At 38.8% G+C, this 18,648-nt stretch overlaps 1 protein-coding gene and 1 long non-coding RNA gene across 4 annotated transcripts in view; one reads left to right on the top strand and one right to left on the bottom strand.

The window, feature by feature from the left end:
* The first annotated feature begins 453 nt into the window (after window positions 1-453).
* LOC124118803 lies at window positions 454-6,482 on the top strand. The gene is made up of 2 exons (XR_006858537.2): window positions 454-5,240; window positions 5,279-6,482. It is a non-coding gene; the product is annotated as an uncharacterized LOC124118803 (long non-coding RNA).
* Window positions 6,483-7,027: 545 nt separating this feature from the next.
* Window positions 7,028-18,648, bottom strand: part of LOC124118799 — an 83,686-nt gene continuing 72,065 nt past the window's right edge. For all 3 annotated transcript variants that reach the window (XM_046481097.2, XM_046481098.2, XM_048386413.1), the window contains 4 exons: window positions 18,484-18,570; window positions 17,712-17,845; window positions 15,545-15,693; window positions 7,028-15,026 (listed from right to left, as the gene is read on the bottom strand). In XM_046481097.2, coding sequence (XP_046337053.2) covers window positions 14,902-15,026; window positions 15,545-15,693; window positions 17,712-17,845; window positions 18,484-18,570 — 495 coding nt within the window. In that variant the 3' untranslated portion in view covers window positions 7,028-14,901. The remainder of the gene's footprint in view (window positions 15,027-15,544; window positions 15,694-17,711; window positions 17,846-18,483; window positions 18,571-18,648) is intronic.

Below are 18,648 nucleotides of genomic sequence, written 5' to 3'. Positions count from 1 at the left end.
TGCTGTTAACAGTGTCACACTGCAGCAATTAGTCATCAATGCTAGTCTCAGGAGTCAACGGAGTACTTGTGTCTTCAGCCTCCCATCTATATCACTACTTCTCCCGACACCCCAGGTGTACCTGCGATAGAATGTATGAAAGTGTTGCTTGATGTAAGAGGCGACCATACTAAGATGACTAAGATTGGGTGTTGGGGCTTGGTGACTTGGTTGAATGCATGTCATTACGCTCAGTAGTAAGTGGGTAGGGGAGGGGATGGGGTGGTATGAATGAGGGGTTCCTGTCTGGTGACATGTAGCATATTCAACTTGATTTCCAAGAATGACGTGTCTTTTCTTGTTTTGTTTGTTGTTTAACGCCGCAATATTCCAGCTATATGACAGCGGTCTGTAAATAATCGAGTCTGGACCAGACAATCCAGTGATTGTCATCATGAGCATCGATCCACGCAATTGGGATACCATAACATGCATCAACCAAGTCAGTGAGTCTGACCACCCAATCCCGTTAGTTGCCTCTTATGACAAGCATAGTCGCCTTTTACAGCAAGCATGGGTTGCTGAAGACCTATTGTATCACGGATCTTCCAGGGTCTCATGTCTTTGCACATGCTCAGAAGCCTTTAGCCTGTTATAGATGGGAATTTCAATGAAAGAATGACACATCGGGTATATTGCATAAAAGAATAGAAAAGCTTGTTGTAAGAGGCGACTAAAAGGATCAGCTGGTCAGGCTTGCTGACTTGGTTGATGCATGTCATCATATCCCATGTAGATCAATGCTCATGATGTCAATCACTGGATTGTCTGGTCCAGACCTGACTATTTACAGACGGCCATCACAAAGTTGGAATATCACTGAGTGCAGCGTTAAACAACAAACAAACAAACCTGAATAGAAATGTCAGTTGTGTGTGACACACACTCTACAATTTTTATTAGTTTTAAGGATTCAAACAGCCAGACCATTTCGCATTCCCGGGACTCGCAGTGTGTACTGTTTATACCATTCACTATTTGTATGCACATTGTACGCAACATTTTCTGTCTGCTAAACCCTGGAGACAGGAGACAAGATGTGAGCAGAGAACTTCATTTGTCACACCCGTTCATTTTGTAGAATTTGCTGTGGTGTTTTGTACTGGAATTTAGGGGCGGTCGGGTAGCCTCGTGGTACAAGTGTACCGGTGTCCCCTGCTGTGATATTGCTGGAATATTGCTAAAAGCGGCGTAAAACCTCACTCACTCCCTCACTCACTCACTGTACTGCAATTTAACAAGTGTGGTCACAATTTGATTGTGTTATACCAAGTACTAAACGCTCCAAATATGGTAATTGAATAGTCATTGATAGTCATGCATATTTTGTCACATTTTTTATTCCATTTATCATGAATGATGTGAAGGTGTATGGCATCCATCACAAATTAATTGTAAATTTCAGTAGTTGCTCACTACACAGAAGTTCAAGATGGCTTACACTCACTTCCTTTACAACATTAGCAAGTGCTTGTCATTCATTATCAGGGTTTATTGATGACAATGGCTGGCTGGTCATCCAGATCATGACAATCACTCCTTGCTGGTTTTTAAAAGAATAATTTGAACCATTTTACTCTATTGACATTGACGATTGGAATGTGGTGGGGGAAGAGAGAAGAGAAAGGTAATATATAACGTCAATGCCAGAGAATAACCAGTATTAATTAAGTGCCCAAACAGATTCCATTTAAAGGCAAAATAGAAATGAAAATTATTTAAATGGATAACTGAAAATTAGTAATGACACCAGGTGTTTGCGAAAATATAAGCATGACCTGTATACCGATAGCACATGTTGCTCGCACAATTTGCATAAGAAAGTTTGGTGCCTGACGCCAGCCCCATGCTAAAGGACTGGCTCCTGTGAAGTGGGTGAGGCCATCCATATTATTTTATGTGTCTCTCATCTCCATCCTCCGCTTCAGATCCTGTCAACTTAAAAGTTGTCTGTCATTTAAGATATGTGCAGAAATGGTTCATGATTGAAGTGTTAAAGGGTCCAGCTGTGCGACATGATCTTGAGCTGATTTACAGTCAATTAACTAGTACCAAGTGTGAAATAGACATTAGTTTTAGGTAGCTGAGGTAAAGATAAACCGCTAGATTGTCACTTTTACTGAGTCTAGTCCCCACAAACTGATTATGAATTTTGAACATGTTCATAAACTCACAACATTATTGTGCTATATTCAAAGCACAACTGTGTTTTGAAAAGCGGAGTTAGAAAAAAATAGCTATGAGCTGAGTTATTGACCTTGAATATCCTTCTGTTTAAATATGAAATCATTTTATATTGGCAGAGCGGAATGATTTAGGGAAGGCAATGAGAAGCTTAGTAAAATACAGACTGCCCAGGTGTCTTGCTGTTACAAATATGTGTCAATGAGTGTCGCTGTCTGTAGTGTTTATTCATTGCTATGAAGGAATTTATTTGCATGGTTGATTGTTAATAGCTTGTTGATATTAGACTGTGATAGTAGTACAATGTTACTCAGAAGGAAGTTCATGTCAATCAAAAAAGGGGACGTGTCAATTTTTTTAATGCATTTAATTAGGATAAGACTAGTTTATTGATAGTCCCTGGATAATACCTACATTTTGAGGTAATGATGACAGAAAACATTCTTGACACTGGACTCAGCATTGATGTTTTGTTTTGCTTGATATATTGTTTGTGTTTGGAGATGGTACACAGCTTTCTGTATTGTGGGCTACAGAATCATGATGGCGCTTATGTAAAAAATATTTTAACAAATTATTGAATTGAGGATGTGTTTGACATTTTCATTTGATGGCCTCTTTGTTTAACAGGTTAATATACAATTGTCATTTTGGAGATAATGAATATTTTGAATATCATTGTTAAATCTTATCATTTTTCACATTCTTGTTGATAATTATTGATTGTCTATACATGTCTAGATGTCTTTCCATTTTGTAATATATTTTTAGGAATGACAATAGTACCAGACAATGTACCTGTGTATGTATACTGGTGCTACACTCTTCATACTTTTAACAAACTTCATGATCAAACAGTTTACATTAGAAAATACATTCTTTTTCTGTATTAGTATTATTAGGGTATTTATAATACTGACATAAAAATTCACTGTCAACATAAGATAGTTATATTTGTCCATGAGAAAAGTTGTTGCTCTCTGTCTAGTCTGTGTTTGAGTCACATCCTGTGATAGGTGTACCATCAGAAGTGTAACAGCCATATACATACATGTTTACCAATATTGTGCTTATATTTCCTTACCAACCTGTATCCATCTATACTCCAGCCCCTGTATTCCCTCGAACTACCCTGTGTGTTCCCACTTACTATAACCCTGCATTACTCCCCATGGTTTCTGCTGTGCCCTATATTCACAAGAAGCCCTCCCCAATATTCACTAGAAGCCCTCTCGTGTAAGTTATACTCTATGGGCTCTCCCCTGTATTCATTCCAAGACAACCCTATATTCACTATATTCACTTTAAGCCCTCCCCTATATTCACTTTAAGCCCTCCCCTGTATTCACTTGAAGCCCTCCCCTATATTCACTTGAAGCCATCCCCTGTATTCACCCTGAGACTTCCTGTACTCAAAAACTTTCCATCTATTCACTCTAATACCACCCGTGTATTCATTGTAAGACTACCCCCTGTATTCAATCTAAACTTTCTTTGTTCAAGACTTTCCATATAGTCACTCCAAGACAACCCCTGTATTGACTTGTTGAACCACTATTCACTTTGTATCCCACTATTATGCTATATATACATATACACCCCAGCAGTAGCTGGTGCTCCAACCTGTCTCACTGATGTAGATATGTAGCTGTATTTGAAACATGTAATACACAATGTAGCTGTATTTGAAACATGTAATACACAGTGATAAATAACAACAGTCTGCAATATACTAGCTTCAGTTAAAAACGAATGAGAGAGTCTTGACAATATGACCCTCGTATTTATGACTTTGTTTATCATGATTCAATTTACCGCAAGCATCACAAATATGATATTCTAGACAAGATGTGTTTAAATCTAGCAGATGGTGTATTTTGTGTAGACATACAGAATACACAATCAAGCATTAATAATTCAAATAAAACATCTTAATTCAAAACTTTACATAGAAGGTTTTTTTAACTGTTTTGACAGCTATCGCCAACACTAATTTCTGTATTAAAATGCATCTTGCATTATGTGTGTATATATGTTGCATCTGTTCCTGTTAAATGGTTGTACACATTTGATCAAAATTTACCTCATTGTAATTATCATGACATTCCATCATCACCAACGTTCCGTATAGCCATTCCCTGTGTGTATGGACAACTGTTTAAAAAGGCCAAACACAATCAGTACAGTGATTATGGATGATAGAGTAGTGTACTTGTTTTATGTCTAACAGCAATTATTCTGCTTCCGACATTGTCCACTGCTTCTGATAACAACAGTAAATGCTTCATGTGAGGTATGACTCATAGCCAGTTTGCGATTAATGTTTTTAAATGTTTTAATAACAATATGGTTTTGTTTTTTTGATGGATGGGGAATAAATATTTGTCGACGTAGCTGAGGAAAAACGACTAATTTTTTAAATGCCTTGCACATATTCCTGACAACTGATTGTGTATGGCCTCTACTTATTTGCAATATTCAGCGTATTGACACAATTAAGTTTCATTCTATTCTCACAAATATCTTCATGGTGTCAAGAAATTGTTTACCTATTGTTGGCTGTAACATTGTTGATTGTAAACATGTGTAATTATTCTTATATATCTAATTGTAATATATCCAGATGTGTTTGTTTCTGAGTAGATATCAGGGACTGTCTCAAAACATTCCCTTTACCTTTATTGAAAGGAATTCCAAACGGACTGAAACTATTTATTGACCTGTAGTAAAACACTAATTATTTACATGCTTCATTCGGCAAATCCTTTAAACAATTAATAGCTTTACATAGAATAGATTACCCACCTTCGTATAAAGCTGATCAGTGGAATTTTGAGTTTAAAACGCACATGGTGGAAGCTTTGGCCTTTTCAATAGATGCCTTTGCTTTACCATGTGATTATCTAAGTGTTTGCTTTGATAGCCATTGAGAACATGGATCTTGAGGAAAATCAGCTTAGAAACATACTGTATGTATTAAACTAAAAATCATCTGAACTTATATATGTAGAGCAAAGGTAGGATATCTTTATGAATACAATATGTAGAGCAAAAGGTAGGATATCTTTATGAATACAATATGTAGAGCAAAAGGTAGGATATCTTTATGAATACAATATGTAGAGCAAAAGGTAGGATATCTTTATGAATACAATACGTAGAGCAAAAGGTAGGATATCTTTATGAATACAATATGTAGAGCAAAAGGTAGGATATCTTTATGAATACAATATGTAGAGCAAAAGGTAGGATATCTTTATGAATACAATACGTAGAGCAAAAGGTAGGATATCTTTATGAATACAATATGTAGAGCAAAAGGTAGGATATCTTTATGAATAGAATATATTTCAGCAAATTCTGATCGATCAAATCATGTTTTATCTCAAGGAAAACAGTTGACAGTTGTGATCAGAATAGGAGACATGACAGTGACTGTATGAACCTTGTGAAGTAATTCCTGATGTTTACCGGAACTGCAGTTCCCTTGTAACTTCTACTCCAAGACAATACTACACAACTGTGGCTCTTATCTAGGACATGTGCGCTAGAGTGACAGAGAGTTTATCATAACATGTTGTATACCACTCAACTTTGGATAGGGATATTCCTTTTATTCCATCATCCACCAACATGCATACGACATGCATCTGTAGACAGTATGAAATATTGATGTACCCTTATCAAACATTGGGTAGTATATGTTAACATTGGCGTCTTATCTCCACTGCCCATCTCCAGTCTGGAACTAGACAGCAACATTAGTGCTTTATATGTATTGGACATATACTACTCAAAAGAGGTTAAGGACCTCATTTTTTCATATTACTGTAGTTAATCAGAGTATTAACTATAGTAATATGAAAGAATGTTTTTTTGTTTAACCTCTTTTGAGTAGTATACATAAGAGGATTCTTGCAGATCATGATGCTATCTTCGATGATGGTGAAATATATTGAATTAGGATTGACATTAAGTTTTTGAAGTTGAATATCTGTCAGTGGTATTAGAATCAGGAAGTAGGATGAAAGTTCCACTTTTAATTTTTCTTGACAATATTTGCAAGCTGTGTTAGTATTTGTACAATGACATGTGTTTGATATGCTTTTGCCCCCATAATACATGTTGCCTAGTGAGTTGTTATTGCTGGACAGTTGAGCTTGTTAGTCTGCATGACTGAGATTTGGTTATGTTTTATTGTTTTATTATGTGAAATCTTATTTCAAGAAAAAAATAAAGCAATTTTGATACACATGTAAGTTGTGTTCTGTATACATGCTGGCATATGAAGATGCTTTGATTAGCATGCCAGTTATATCACTGATATTATTGCTCTATGTTATAAGCTTGATGTTGGAGAAAGCCCTGCAGTATTGCAGTTTTGACGTTTTTCCACTTTGCTGAGTGAGTCATTGAGTGAGTTGGGTTTAACGCCGCTTTTAACAGTATGACATTGCGGCGTGTCAGCTTAATGTGGGAGGAAAGCCTGAAGTGATGCAGGTCTCAGACGTTTACCAGTTCGGTGAAACCCACAAGCACGGGTATGGTGCTGTGCTGACATAATCGGGGCAAACCAGGATTTGAACACACAATCATAGGTTTCTGGCGTGCCCAAGGGACGCAACTCTGCACTGCAATTTGCGGCGCCTTAGACGACTGGGCCACCCCTGCCCCCTCCACTTTGTCAGAACCATACCCGTGTTCATGGATTCAGCAGACTAAGATAAATGGCTTAAACACCGGCACATCCACAAAGATCACACAACAATTGATTCTGAACATTAGATAAAACACACAAGACGGATCAGATGGCATGATATTTAATATTCACTTCAACAAGTGGTATGAGTGAGTACACGATGTATATGTTAGCTATCTAATATCATATTGATGTGAGGCATTAGATAATGGTATAGAAATATATATACACTGGCTGGTAAAAAATTATGCTAAAAGTCACCAACAAATAACAGAATAATTTCTCACTGGTCAGCAGTCTGTGTCAATAGTCTGTACAAGTTTGATTTTAATGTAGCTTCACTCAGTTTTGTGGGGACATGTTACTTCATCAGACTAGACCTATTGTCTTATTGTAGGAGTACAGGGAATTTTATTGGTCACACTGCCATACTGGTACAAGGCAGAGTCTGTTTAACATAGTGATTGTAGCACTACATGTCGTAACTCATACCCTAAACTGACTAACGATTATTATAGCACAACTGTCACTTTACGTAAGAAAATAATAAAATTTCCAAAATTTGTTTTTTACGCCATTATGCAAAAATGTTAAAAATAATTCTGTTACATACAATATCATATTACATAACCTTTACACAATAGGCTACAATCATTTTCTAAGATCATCATGAAAGAACTTTTTCACAAAGATCTGAGACTATGGTGTATGATGTACTGCCTCACCCTCACACACTTTTCATGGGACCATGAGTGAGTGAGTATGGTTTTACGCCGTTTATAGCAATATTCCAGCAGTATCACGGCAGGGGACACCAGAAATGGGCTTCACACTTTGTACCAATGTCGGGAATCAAACCTGGGTCTTCGGCGTGACGAGCTAACGATTTAACCACTAGGCTACCCGACTGCCCCTCATGGGACCATGACACATACCTAACATTAGTGTTGGGCCTTGTTAACATGTCTACAGGAATGTGACCATGAGGCAAGATGGGGTTAATCTTTTTTCAGTGAAACCAATGATGTAGCTGTTCGAAGACATCACCAAAAGAGTGACCTCAACTTCATCATAGCTGTACAAAGGGAGATAACTTCCTCGGGGATAAACACCTTCAAATTTCATAGTGCCTGTCAACACAAAATTAATTTCAATAAAGTGTTTCACTGCTTCCATAGCTGCTGAGTAAGATTGCTTAACACCTAGTTGAACAGTATTTATGTGGCTTTATTCAGTATTCAGCTTTATGTGGAAGTAGGTCATTTACAAAATTGAAGACACTCAACACAGAACGGGGTAATCAAGGCTTCATGGGATGCAGGCCTGCCAGGGGTGATGACACTGTCCTGAAATAACATGCCCAGGCAAACACCAAGTGAAGCTACCATACACACAGGCTAACAAGTTGCTTCCATGGCATAAACATGGATTCTTACTAATAAAGGTTTGATTTGAGCAGTGATATAAATCTATTATAGACTGAGCAGACATATTACCCAAGCAAAAGCTTTCTATTGTTGAACAACCATGACCTGTTATCACTCCACACAAACAACCTAAGGATAATTACCGGTACTTACAAAATAATGCCAGTTGATACGGTGGGCAGCACAATCTGGCTTGCTGCTTGATCTTGGGGCTGCAATATGTAACTACTCAACATTAGCTAAGTGTTATGTCTTTATGTACACTCAATGTAGTGGTCTATGGGAGATAACTCCGGACGGCTTAATGTGTTCATGGTATGGTCTAGGGGAGATAACTCTGGACAGCTTATGTTATAAAATGTACTCTTCAGTTAGGGAGTAAGAAAGGGGGGAGTTCCAATGTCTGCCTGCATGTATACCATGTGCTCTGTGTGAATTAAAACCCGTATTCTACATTTCCTGAATCCATTATACAACACTTAAGGACCAAAATAGTCATCTTTAGTCAAATGTGTGATCCTTAGCAAATGTTGAGTAGAATAGGTGACTGACTTCACAGTCATCTTAACATCAACTACAACATGATCACAATATGTTTTCTGTGAATGAGTGTGTAGCATGGTTTCCCGCCTGTAACTTTGATCTTTCTGGCCCCAATATAACGATGCATAGATCTGCTCAATTTATGTATGGTTCTAAACTATTGACAGTTGTTGAGTGTGTGGCTTGGGTCTTTCACCACTTTTAGCAATCTCCAGCAATATCAGCATGGAGAATGGACTTCACACAGTGTACCCATTTGGGGAATCAAACCTAGGTCTTCTGTGTGACATATTTTAACCAATTGGCTAACCCAGCCCCCTAGGGACACATCATGTCATATTAGTAGGAGCTGTCATTTTTGTCAGAGAAAGTGTCCTTTTTCAGTCACTGCTTAAAAACAAACAATTTCACTGGGAAAGTAATTCTTTCACATTTCTATAGTTAATCTGTCCTGCTATGACATTTTTACCATAGTAATATGAAAGAATCGGTGATCCTTGACTTTTTTTAGTGGTATATTTATTTTATGACATCCAGTCTGTCCAGCAAAACAATTATTTTTGGTCAAAAACCTGAGGGCAAATTAGTTCGGGAAAAGTACACAAAATGTTAGTTTTGGTTTCCTGGAATAAGAAATGGATTCTTCCATCCTAAGATTACATCCATATCCTATGAGATATAAGTTCACATCTAACCTATGGATGTTGGCATAGCATCTATATTGTAACTAAGATGTTGAGGATAGCAGCGATGTGGTCAGGTCATGGTAGCCTCTATGATTACTATGCGGTGTAGCACCCCCAGGATGGGGCCACTTGGCACATTTACATATATACAAGCAAAACACTGCCAGAAACAATGTACATCATTTGTTCAAAAGTAGAGAAAAGACAGTTATCTTCAGAAACGGGAACAGAAAACTGTTGGATAATGTCATTCTGAACTGCTCTCAGCAACACAAATGTGTCTCTTGAAAATATCATGAGAGGTTGATAATGTATACGAGCCTGCCATACTGGATTCTGTGAATGTAACGACGTCAGTAGTGTCGAATACAAAACTAATCTTTACACATTTCTACTACCAACTAAACTATACTATTAAGCAATCTCATTGGATCACAGAGGGTTTGAAGGCGGGGATGTGTGTGTGTGTGTGTGTGTGTGTGTGTGTGTGTGTGTGTGTGTGTGTGTGTGTGTGTGTGTAACTATATATACCCATGACACATTCAAGTTCTCTTACATAGCGAACAGGTTATCTCCCCTTCTGAATACTCTCATCAACTGGTGAGGTAAAGTAAAATAAGATATTCGGCAAGTGTGACAGGAGATAGTTGCCAACTTTGATTTATTCAGTCCGAGGCCAAACAGCCAGGAAACAGGTAAAAAATAAAATTAAGTACTTTCAAATATTCTTAATCCAAAATCATACATGATGTGCCCAGCAATATTCCAGCGCACATAGCGGCTTGTAAATATTCAGTGTCGCACTGAAAGCATGAGCAACAATCCACACCATTGGGGCACAGTGACATGCAGTCAGCCAAGTCACTGAACCTGACAACCCCGTCATCTCTTACAAAAAACATAAGATGCTGAGAACCTATTCTTCTGGATTCCCACAGGGTAGGATGCTAAATAAACTGGATTCAGTGAGCAGGCATTGATAGATTTTTGCCATACAAAGGAATCTTGCAGACTGTTGACTCAGGGGAACATATGGACAGAATCATGTAGTGAGTGAGCTGTGTTTAATGCCACATAATACAGTGTGTCAGCTTAACATGATAGGAAAGCCCACAGATCATAGAAAGTGACACAGATCACAGAAAGTGACACGGATCAAAGATGTTTTCCACTTCGGTGAAACTCACCTGCTCAAGTACAGTGCTTATGCCAGCAATTATGATCATGGCGAATCTGGTAATTGAAACCAATGATCAGCAGATCCTGACCTGACTAAAGGGACACAACACTGCAGAACAAATATCGACACCTATGATCCATGGGCCATTATGCCCTTGTGCCATTTGAATGAGTAGGGTTTGGCGCCACTTTTCACTGTACTCCAGTTATATCATTGTGTCAGCTCACAATGAGGAGAACAGCCCGAAGTGATGCAGGTCTTAGACGTTTACCACTTTGGTGAAATCCACAAGCACAGCTATGGTGATGACAAACCTAGAAACAGAATCAGAATGAACTGGGATTCAAACCCACAATCATAGGTTGCTGGTGTGCCCAAGGGAAGCAACTCAGACTATCTTGGCTATCTTGTTTCAATCTTACGTTACAGGTATGTATAGAATACTATTTCTTGCTTTCCATGATTAGCACCATCTGGGTAACTATCTCCTGTAACACTGTACATATGATTGCAACACAGATCACAGTTGTAGATATCACGAGGGATGGACTCACAACCTGCACAATAACAACGCTGACTATCCCAGCATGCAGTCAATGATGCTGTACTTGAACTGCAAAACTACAAAACTGTTTACAATGAAAGGAATGGTTATGTAAAGGTTTCTTTATACAAATATGAGCTGAAAATAATTTACACTAATATATCACTATTTAAATGGAATGTAAACTAAATTATTCACAAATACTGTACACTCACGGACCTCACAGCTACACATATCAATCTGTTTAGAATCTAGAGAACCATTCATTATAAGCAAGACTTTCTTTGAAGGGGTATGGATTTTTGGCCCCAAAATTCAGGTCAGCAGATCAAAATAATAATAATAAAAACATAACAATTTACAATATTTTTGTTTATGTCCCCTCGCGATGCATCACAATTCATTTTGAAGTTTTTCAGATAAGTTCTTACTAAGGTTTTAACCATAGTATTTCAAATAATTTGTTTATATTGATAGTGACAGTTAATGAGTTTTTTAAAACATTTTACCAATTTCTGGTTGGCAAAATAAAACTGATTTTCATTTATTATATTTTTTCACATTTCACTTTTTTCTGGAGTTGGTGAATCCATAAGCCAAGCTTAAAAATGTCTGGTCTTCCATGGTTTCCGTCACAAATAGGATTAACATATAAACCATATGATGTATCACTAAATACTTAGACAGGCTCCCAGGAGAAGGTCACTGAAATGTTACTAAATACTAAAGGTAACACTTGATTAATATTTTCACGTGTAATGTTAGTATAAAGACTGCTCACCTGATTCCCAGTAAATGTATAGAACTTTACCATGATTATCCACTGTAAAATTCATCCATTTTCCTATGATAACTACTCTGGACGTATTCGCCTCCATACCTTTGTTCAAATGTTCACATGACACGCCACCAGTCCAATCAAATTACTAGAGGTGATGTCATCAGTACACGACTTGTCATGCCTATCAGAAGTACCACGTGTTCAGGGTGTGTATCATAACCAAAGGGAAATATGCTACTCGAAATAATCAAGATGATACTGCTCATATTGTTTAGGAAACTAAGTCCAATTCTATCACTGTCATCATTCACACTTGCACCTACATCTAAAAAATATCAAGAATAAATCATTCTTTTTTTTCTTCAAAACTAAAACAGTTCTGTCTTGTATGTTAATTATACGCACATGTGAAACCTATACACAAAAATCACATCTATCTCTTACAAATAACATGGAGCACTATGAGAATTGCATTCATTGTAGTGATCTCTGATTTCTACTCGATGTAAACTACCCTGGAACGACTTCAGTACTTCCTCAAGATATACACTGAAACGTAAACCATTCTTGTTTAAGTCCACACTAATTCCTGCACTCTAGAAATGAGTAACCAGTAACACATAGTAACATTTCAAGGCATAAAGCTGTTTGTTAAATGCTTAGAATATACCCTGAATAAAAAAGACGGAAATTACACAAAGTTAAGCAAAATCCATATCCAAAGTTAAGCATTTGCCATATCTATAATTTTCACAAAACTTCAAACTGATTACAGTGAAACATGATACAGACCAACTTGATAAAACATTATCAGTCACTTTAAAAGACATACATAAATCAACACAACAGAAAGCCTAAACAATCCTAAAAGAGAAGTTTCCGTGCATGCTCACTTCATATCCGCCCCTAATTAAGAGTCTTGTCATTAAAATATGAATCAAACATATAACGCTCAAAAACAAATGAATTATACTGACCATCTGATTCTACTCTAAGAGTATTTGTCGTGAAAAGATTATAAAAACATTTAATCAAAATTCTGATCATTTACATCCATATTAATAAAATTAACAAAAACAATTCAGGAAGGCAAATACAATTTACCAAGAACTTCACAACATTCTTGAATTGCATTCAACACATGTCCAAGGAGCTTCGATGAAGAAACAGTTCTACATCTTGCAAACTATCTGCTGCCCGCCATCTTGATCATACGAACTCAACATCTAATAAGGCACACAGCTTCACATAATGAGCTCATTGTTATCACATGAGGCCACACCAGGTTTAATGCTCTGATAAAATACAGCATGGTACCCTTAAACACAGATTTGATCATGAATAAAACTTACAAAACATTCACAGAACCCTTCCATATTGTGCATCATTAAACAGTTGCATAGATGCAGACACACAAAACACATAGGTTCCATCCACAGTGTGTTCCAATAGCTTCTTGATTAGGAAAATATAACACTGATCCAACAACATCCTGACACCATCAAATGCTGTGGGCATTAAAATTCCTCAAATTTCTAGAATAAAAACGGCATAAATATACATAAATGGTATCAAAACTGACAGTTTCATGTAACAGGATGGCAAGATTAGGATTACACACCCACTTGCCTGTGTTGTAAATCCAGTGATCCTGTAAACTAAATCAAGGGCAATGGGTTGTCAAAAAGACACAATGGTGATGATGGCGTTGTCTTGCGTAGCGTCAAGTTATCCCGCGTAGGGTTCCAGTTACAACAAAGTCATCCTTGACAGCTCTTGCTTACATGAGAAATCTGGCATTACCGGTACATCTGCTGAATCTGCTTAGCTTCTTGTCCTCTTCTGGTCCCGTGATGCTGCGAAGGCACACGATATATACACTTAGTCTGTTTGCAGCAGCCTTCCATGAATCATCTGTAACTATTCTATGAATCTTGCGGCCTTAATTCTATTCGTAGTTGACCTTGTCTGTCCAGAATGGTTGAATTTTGTTTACAATGATGATGACTAAAATCATCTGGTTATAAAAAACTGTAAGACACATTTGATTTTTAACATACAATCTGGGGATGTTTTTCAGTTCCCAATACCACACATATCCAACTGGGAATCTCTTTCTACAGTTGCAAGATATATTCCTGCTTATGTACAACCTCTAGACTACAGAATGCACTCTCACTGGTCAGGTGCATCAAGGATTATTCTCTGAGAACACCATATAATGGCCTAGTGTTCTGCATGTTAATTCTGTATATGAACTTTAAGATCCACAGAACATATATTTTGTCACAAGAACATGTAGGAATGTCACATGATCATGACTTGTCCACACTTCACATAATCCTTGGAATGTCACATGATTCTTTGTACGTCACATCATTCCATTTGTGTCACATGATCCTAAGAATGTCATGATTTTAGTTATGCCAAATGGTCCTAGAAATGTCACATGATCATTGTTATGTCACATGATTCTTGATATGTCACATGATCCAAGGAAAGTCACATGATTCAAGGAATGTCACAAGATCCTAGTTATTCAGATGATTCTTGATATGTCACTGTTATGTCACATGATTCTAGATATGTCACATGATCCAAGGAAAGTCACATGATCCAAGGAAAGTCACATGATCCTAGTTATGTCAGATGATTCTCGATATGTCACTGTTATGTCACATGATTCTAGATGTCATATGATCAAAGGAAAGTCACATGATCCAAGGAAAGTCACATGATCCTAGTTATGTCAGATGATTCTCGATATGTCCCGGGATTGTGACAAGTTCACTCCAGATAGTTGTGCCAGGTGACAAGATCACACAAGGACATTGCTCCGCTGTTGTGTGTAGGTGGTGGGCAATGTGTCATGGATACCACTCTCCACACCATGAGGGAACGCCTCTGCGAACTGCCCCCCAGACCATGTCTTCCGTCTGTGGGCTGAAATCAACACATATTTATGTAGTGAGTTTTGTTTAATGCCACATTGAAAAGTGTTTCGGTTGTATATCATGTCATATCAGTTGTATATCATGTCATATCGGTTGTATATCATGTCATATCGGTTGTATATCATGTCATATCAGTTGTATATCATGTCATATCAGTTGCATGTCATGTCATATCAGTTGTATATCATGTCATATCAGTTGTATATCATGTCATTTTGGTTGTATATCATGTCATATCAGTTGTATATCATGTCATATCAGTTGTATATCATGTCATATCAGTTGTATATCATGTCATATCATCTTGATATGGGATGGAAGTGATGCAGGTCTCAGAAGTTCACCAATGGTGAAACCCATAACCGTAACATAATCAGGACAAACTGGAATTGTCCCACGATAAGAGGTTTCTTGCACACTTAAACAATGCAACTCTGTACAGTGACCTGCAGAGCTTTAGACGAGGCCACCTGTGCCTCCACCCTATTGATGAAGCTGTGCACGTACCTGCATCTTGCTTGGTCTTGAGTGTCACCTGCTTGGCCAGGTCCTGACCCAGAGCCAGAAGTTGTGACCGCCGCTGTTTCTCAATCTCCACTTTGCGGTGAATGTTTTGACCAATATGACTGATGTCGGGCTGAGACAAGGAGTGTACACTGGAACAAAGACATGCAGCATCAGCAATGATCACATACTTCATACCAATATCTTTTGATGAGATCAGAGGGAAGCAAAGGGCCTTGTGGTAAGCCAATTGTTCAAACCACTTAGCAAAACTGTTCATTATCATCCTGTAAAGTCACAATTTTGTACATCCTTCACCATTCTACCATGTACCTGGACCATTCTGTCCAACACAACCTTGTACCCTGACTTTCTTTAAATCTCATCCTGTACCCTGACAATCTCATTAAAATCAGATCTTAGTTCTCGCTACCGCTAAACTTTGTGAACTTTGACCGACCAATGGAATGACCAATCAGAAGGCAGCTTTCTCATGTTTTACGGCACTAATTTCAAATTGGCGACTGCGCTTCGAAACATATTTTGACAAATTCTCAATTACAAATTTGAAACCTGAACAAAAGAACATTCTGGAATGGCTAATAGATGGTCTAGATTGTATGGATACAGTCGTTAGACCCGTAGAGGCTGCATGATCAGAAATCACATTCCGATTGTCAATTTCACAATCTGGTAAGGGATGCTCTGACTGGTCGGATGAAAGGTCGTTCTGACGTGACCCATAATGGGATGTCCTCAGATCTTTGTTTAGCGGTAGCGGGAACTGAGGTTTGATTTTAATGAGATTGGTACCCTGAGTATTCTGTACCATCTCACCCTGTACCCTGACTATTCTGTACCATCTCACCCTGTACCATGACTATTTTGTACCATCTCAACCTGTACCCTGACTATTCTGTACCATCTCACCCTGTACCCTGACCATCTCACCCTGTACCCTGACTATTCTGTACCATCTCACCCTGTACCCTGACTATCTGTACCATCTAACCCTGTACCATGACCATCTTACCCTGTACCATGACTGTTCTCTACCATCTCATCCTATACCCTAAACATGCTGTACCATCTCACCCTGTACCCTAACCATTCTGTACCATTTCAACCTGTACCATGACTGTTCTCTACCATCTCACCCTGTACCCTAAACATTCTGTACCATCTCACCATGTACCCTGACCATTCTGTACCATTTCACCCTGTATCATGACTGTTCTCTACCATCTCATCCTGTACCCTAAAGATTCTGTACCATCTCACCCTGTACCCTGACCATTTCACCCTGTACCATGACTGTTCTCTACCATCTCACCCTGTACCCTTAACATTCTGTACCATCTCACCCTGACCATCTCACCCTGTACCCTGACCATTCTGTACCATCTCACCCTGTACCCTGACCATCTCACCCTGTACCCTGAGCATCCTGTACCATCTCACCCTGTACCCTGAGATTCCTGTACCATCTCACCCTGTACCCTGACTTCTGTACCATCTCACCCCGTACCCGAAACATTCTGTACCATCTCACCCTGTACCCTGACCATATCACCCTGTACCCTGACCATTCTGTACCATCTCCCTATGGCTTATTTACTACTCTAACCATTGCTGCAAGCCGATCTCAACATGACCACACCCCTGTATTCCAGCCCCCAACTACCTGGATGAATGGGCAACCCACCTCTGATTGGCTAGGATCCTCTTGATCTTCTCGGCCTTCTCTATGCGTTCTATTCTCTGTATTCTATGTACCCTGAGCATTCTATACCATTTCACCCTGTACCCTGACCATTTCACCCTGTACCATGACTGTTCTCTACCATCTCACCCTGTACCCTTAACATTCTGTACCATCTCACCCTGTACCCTGACCATTCTGTACCATCTCACCTTGTACCATGACTGTTCTGTACCATCTCCCCATGTACCCTGACCATTCTGTACCATCTCACCTTGTACCATGACTGTTCTGTACCATCTCACCCTGTACCCTGACCGTTCTGTACCATCTCACCCTGTACCCTGACCATTCTGTACCATCTCCCTATGGCTTATTTACTACTCTAACCACTGCTGCAAGCCGATCCCAAAATGACCACATCCCTGTATTCCAGCCCCCAACTACCTGGATGAATGGGCAACCCACCTCTGATTGGCTAGGATCCTCTTGATCTTCTCGGCCTTCTCTATGCGTTCTATTCTCTGTGCATCAGTAAGATCCTCTTCATCAGAGTCAGGAACATAACGCTCCGGGATGTCCACCTTGTCAGGCCGGAACAACTAAAACACAGGTTAATGTTGGTAACACCAGAATAACTACCAACAACTGATCACTGATCATACTTGCAGAACTTCTGCTTCGATGAGTCAGTGGTTCACAGCATGAGCCACAATCTGTCATTGTGAGTATTGTTTTCAACGCTTTTATATTCCAGCAATATCACCCGGGGACAACAGAAATGAGCTTTACACATTGTACCCATGTTGGGAATCGATCCCAGGTCTTCAGCGTGACAAGCAAACGCTAATCCACCGCCCATGTCATTATGAAACTGTGACAAAACAAGAAGCCAGGGCCCCATTCCCCAAAGCAATCTCAGCCCCACGACTACCGTAGGCCTATGATAAAGTATGGGAGTTACGATCATCTTAGCGCTAAGATCGCTTCGTGGAACAGGGCCCAGAACACAGTTTAAAGTTTTTCTTGCCAGCTGGTCACACATCCATAAACAATTATATATCATGAGATGTCACGAGCAATGTCCAACACCGTTGGGATACAATGACACACAATCAACCAAATCACAGAACTTCAGCCCATGATCCATGTAGTACCTTGCACGCCCAACATAGGCTGCTCCGGACCTATTCTACCCAGAAACCACCTGGTTATAAAAGTTAGGCAGAAATTCACTCACAATCTCCCGCTCAATGGTGTATTCATCAAACGGCTCTGTGTCCACCTTCTGGGTAGAGCTCTTCACTATGTCAGGCACATTGTCAATCTGAAGGAAGAACACTAAGTATAGCTGTTATATCTCTCTATGTGTGGACATTCACTACTCTAAAATATAAAATTATTT

The sequence above is a fragment of the Haliotis rufescens genome, unplaced genomic scaffold (assembly GCF_023055435.1).
Source record: "Haliotis rufescens isolate VD_foot unplaced genomic scaffold, xgHalRufe1.0.p SCAF_6, whole genome shotgun sequence".
Taxonomy (NCBI): Eukaryota; Metazoa; Mollusca; class Gastropoda; order Lepetellida; family Haliotidae; genus Haliotis; species Haliotis rufescens.
Note: the sequence above shows the minus strand (reverse complement) of the source record. Positions and strands in the feature narration are given on the sequence as shown.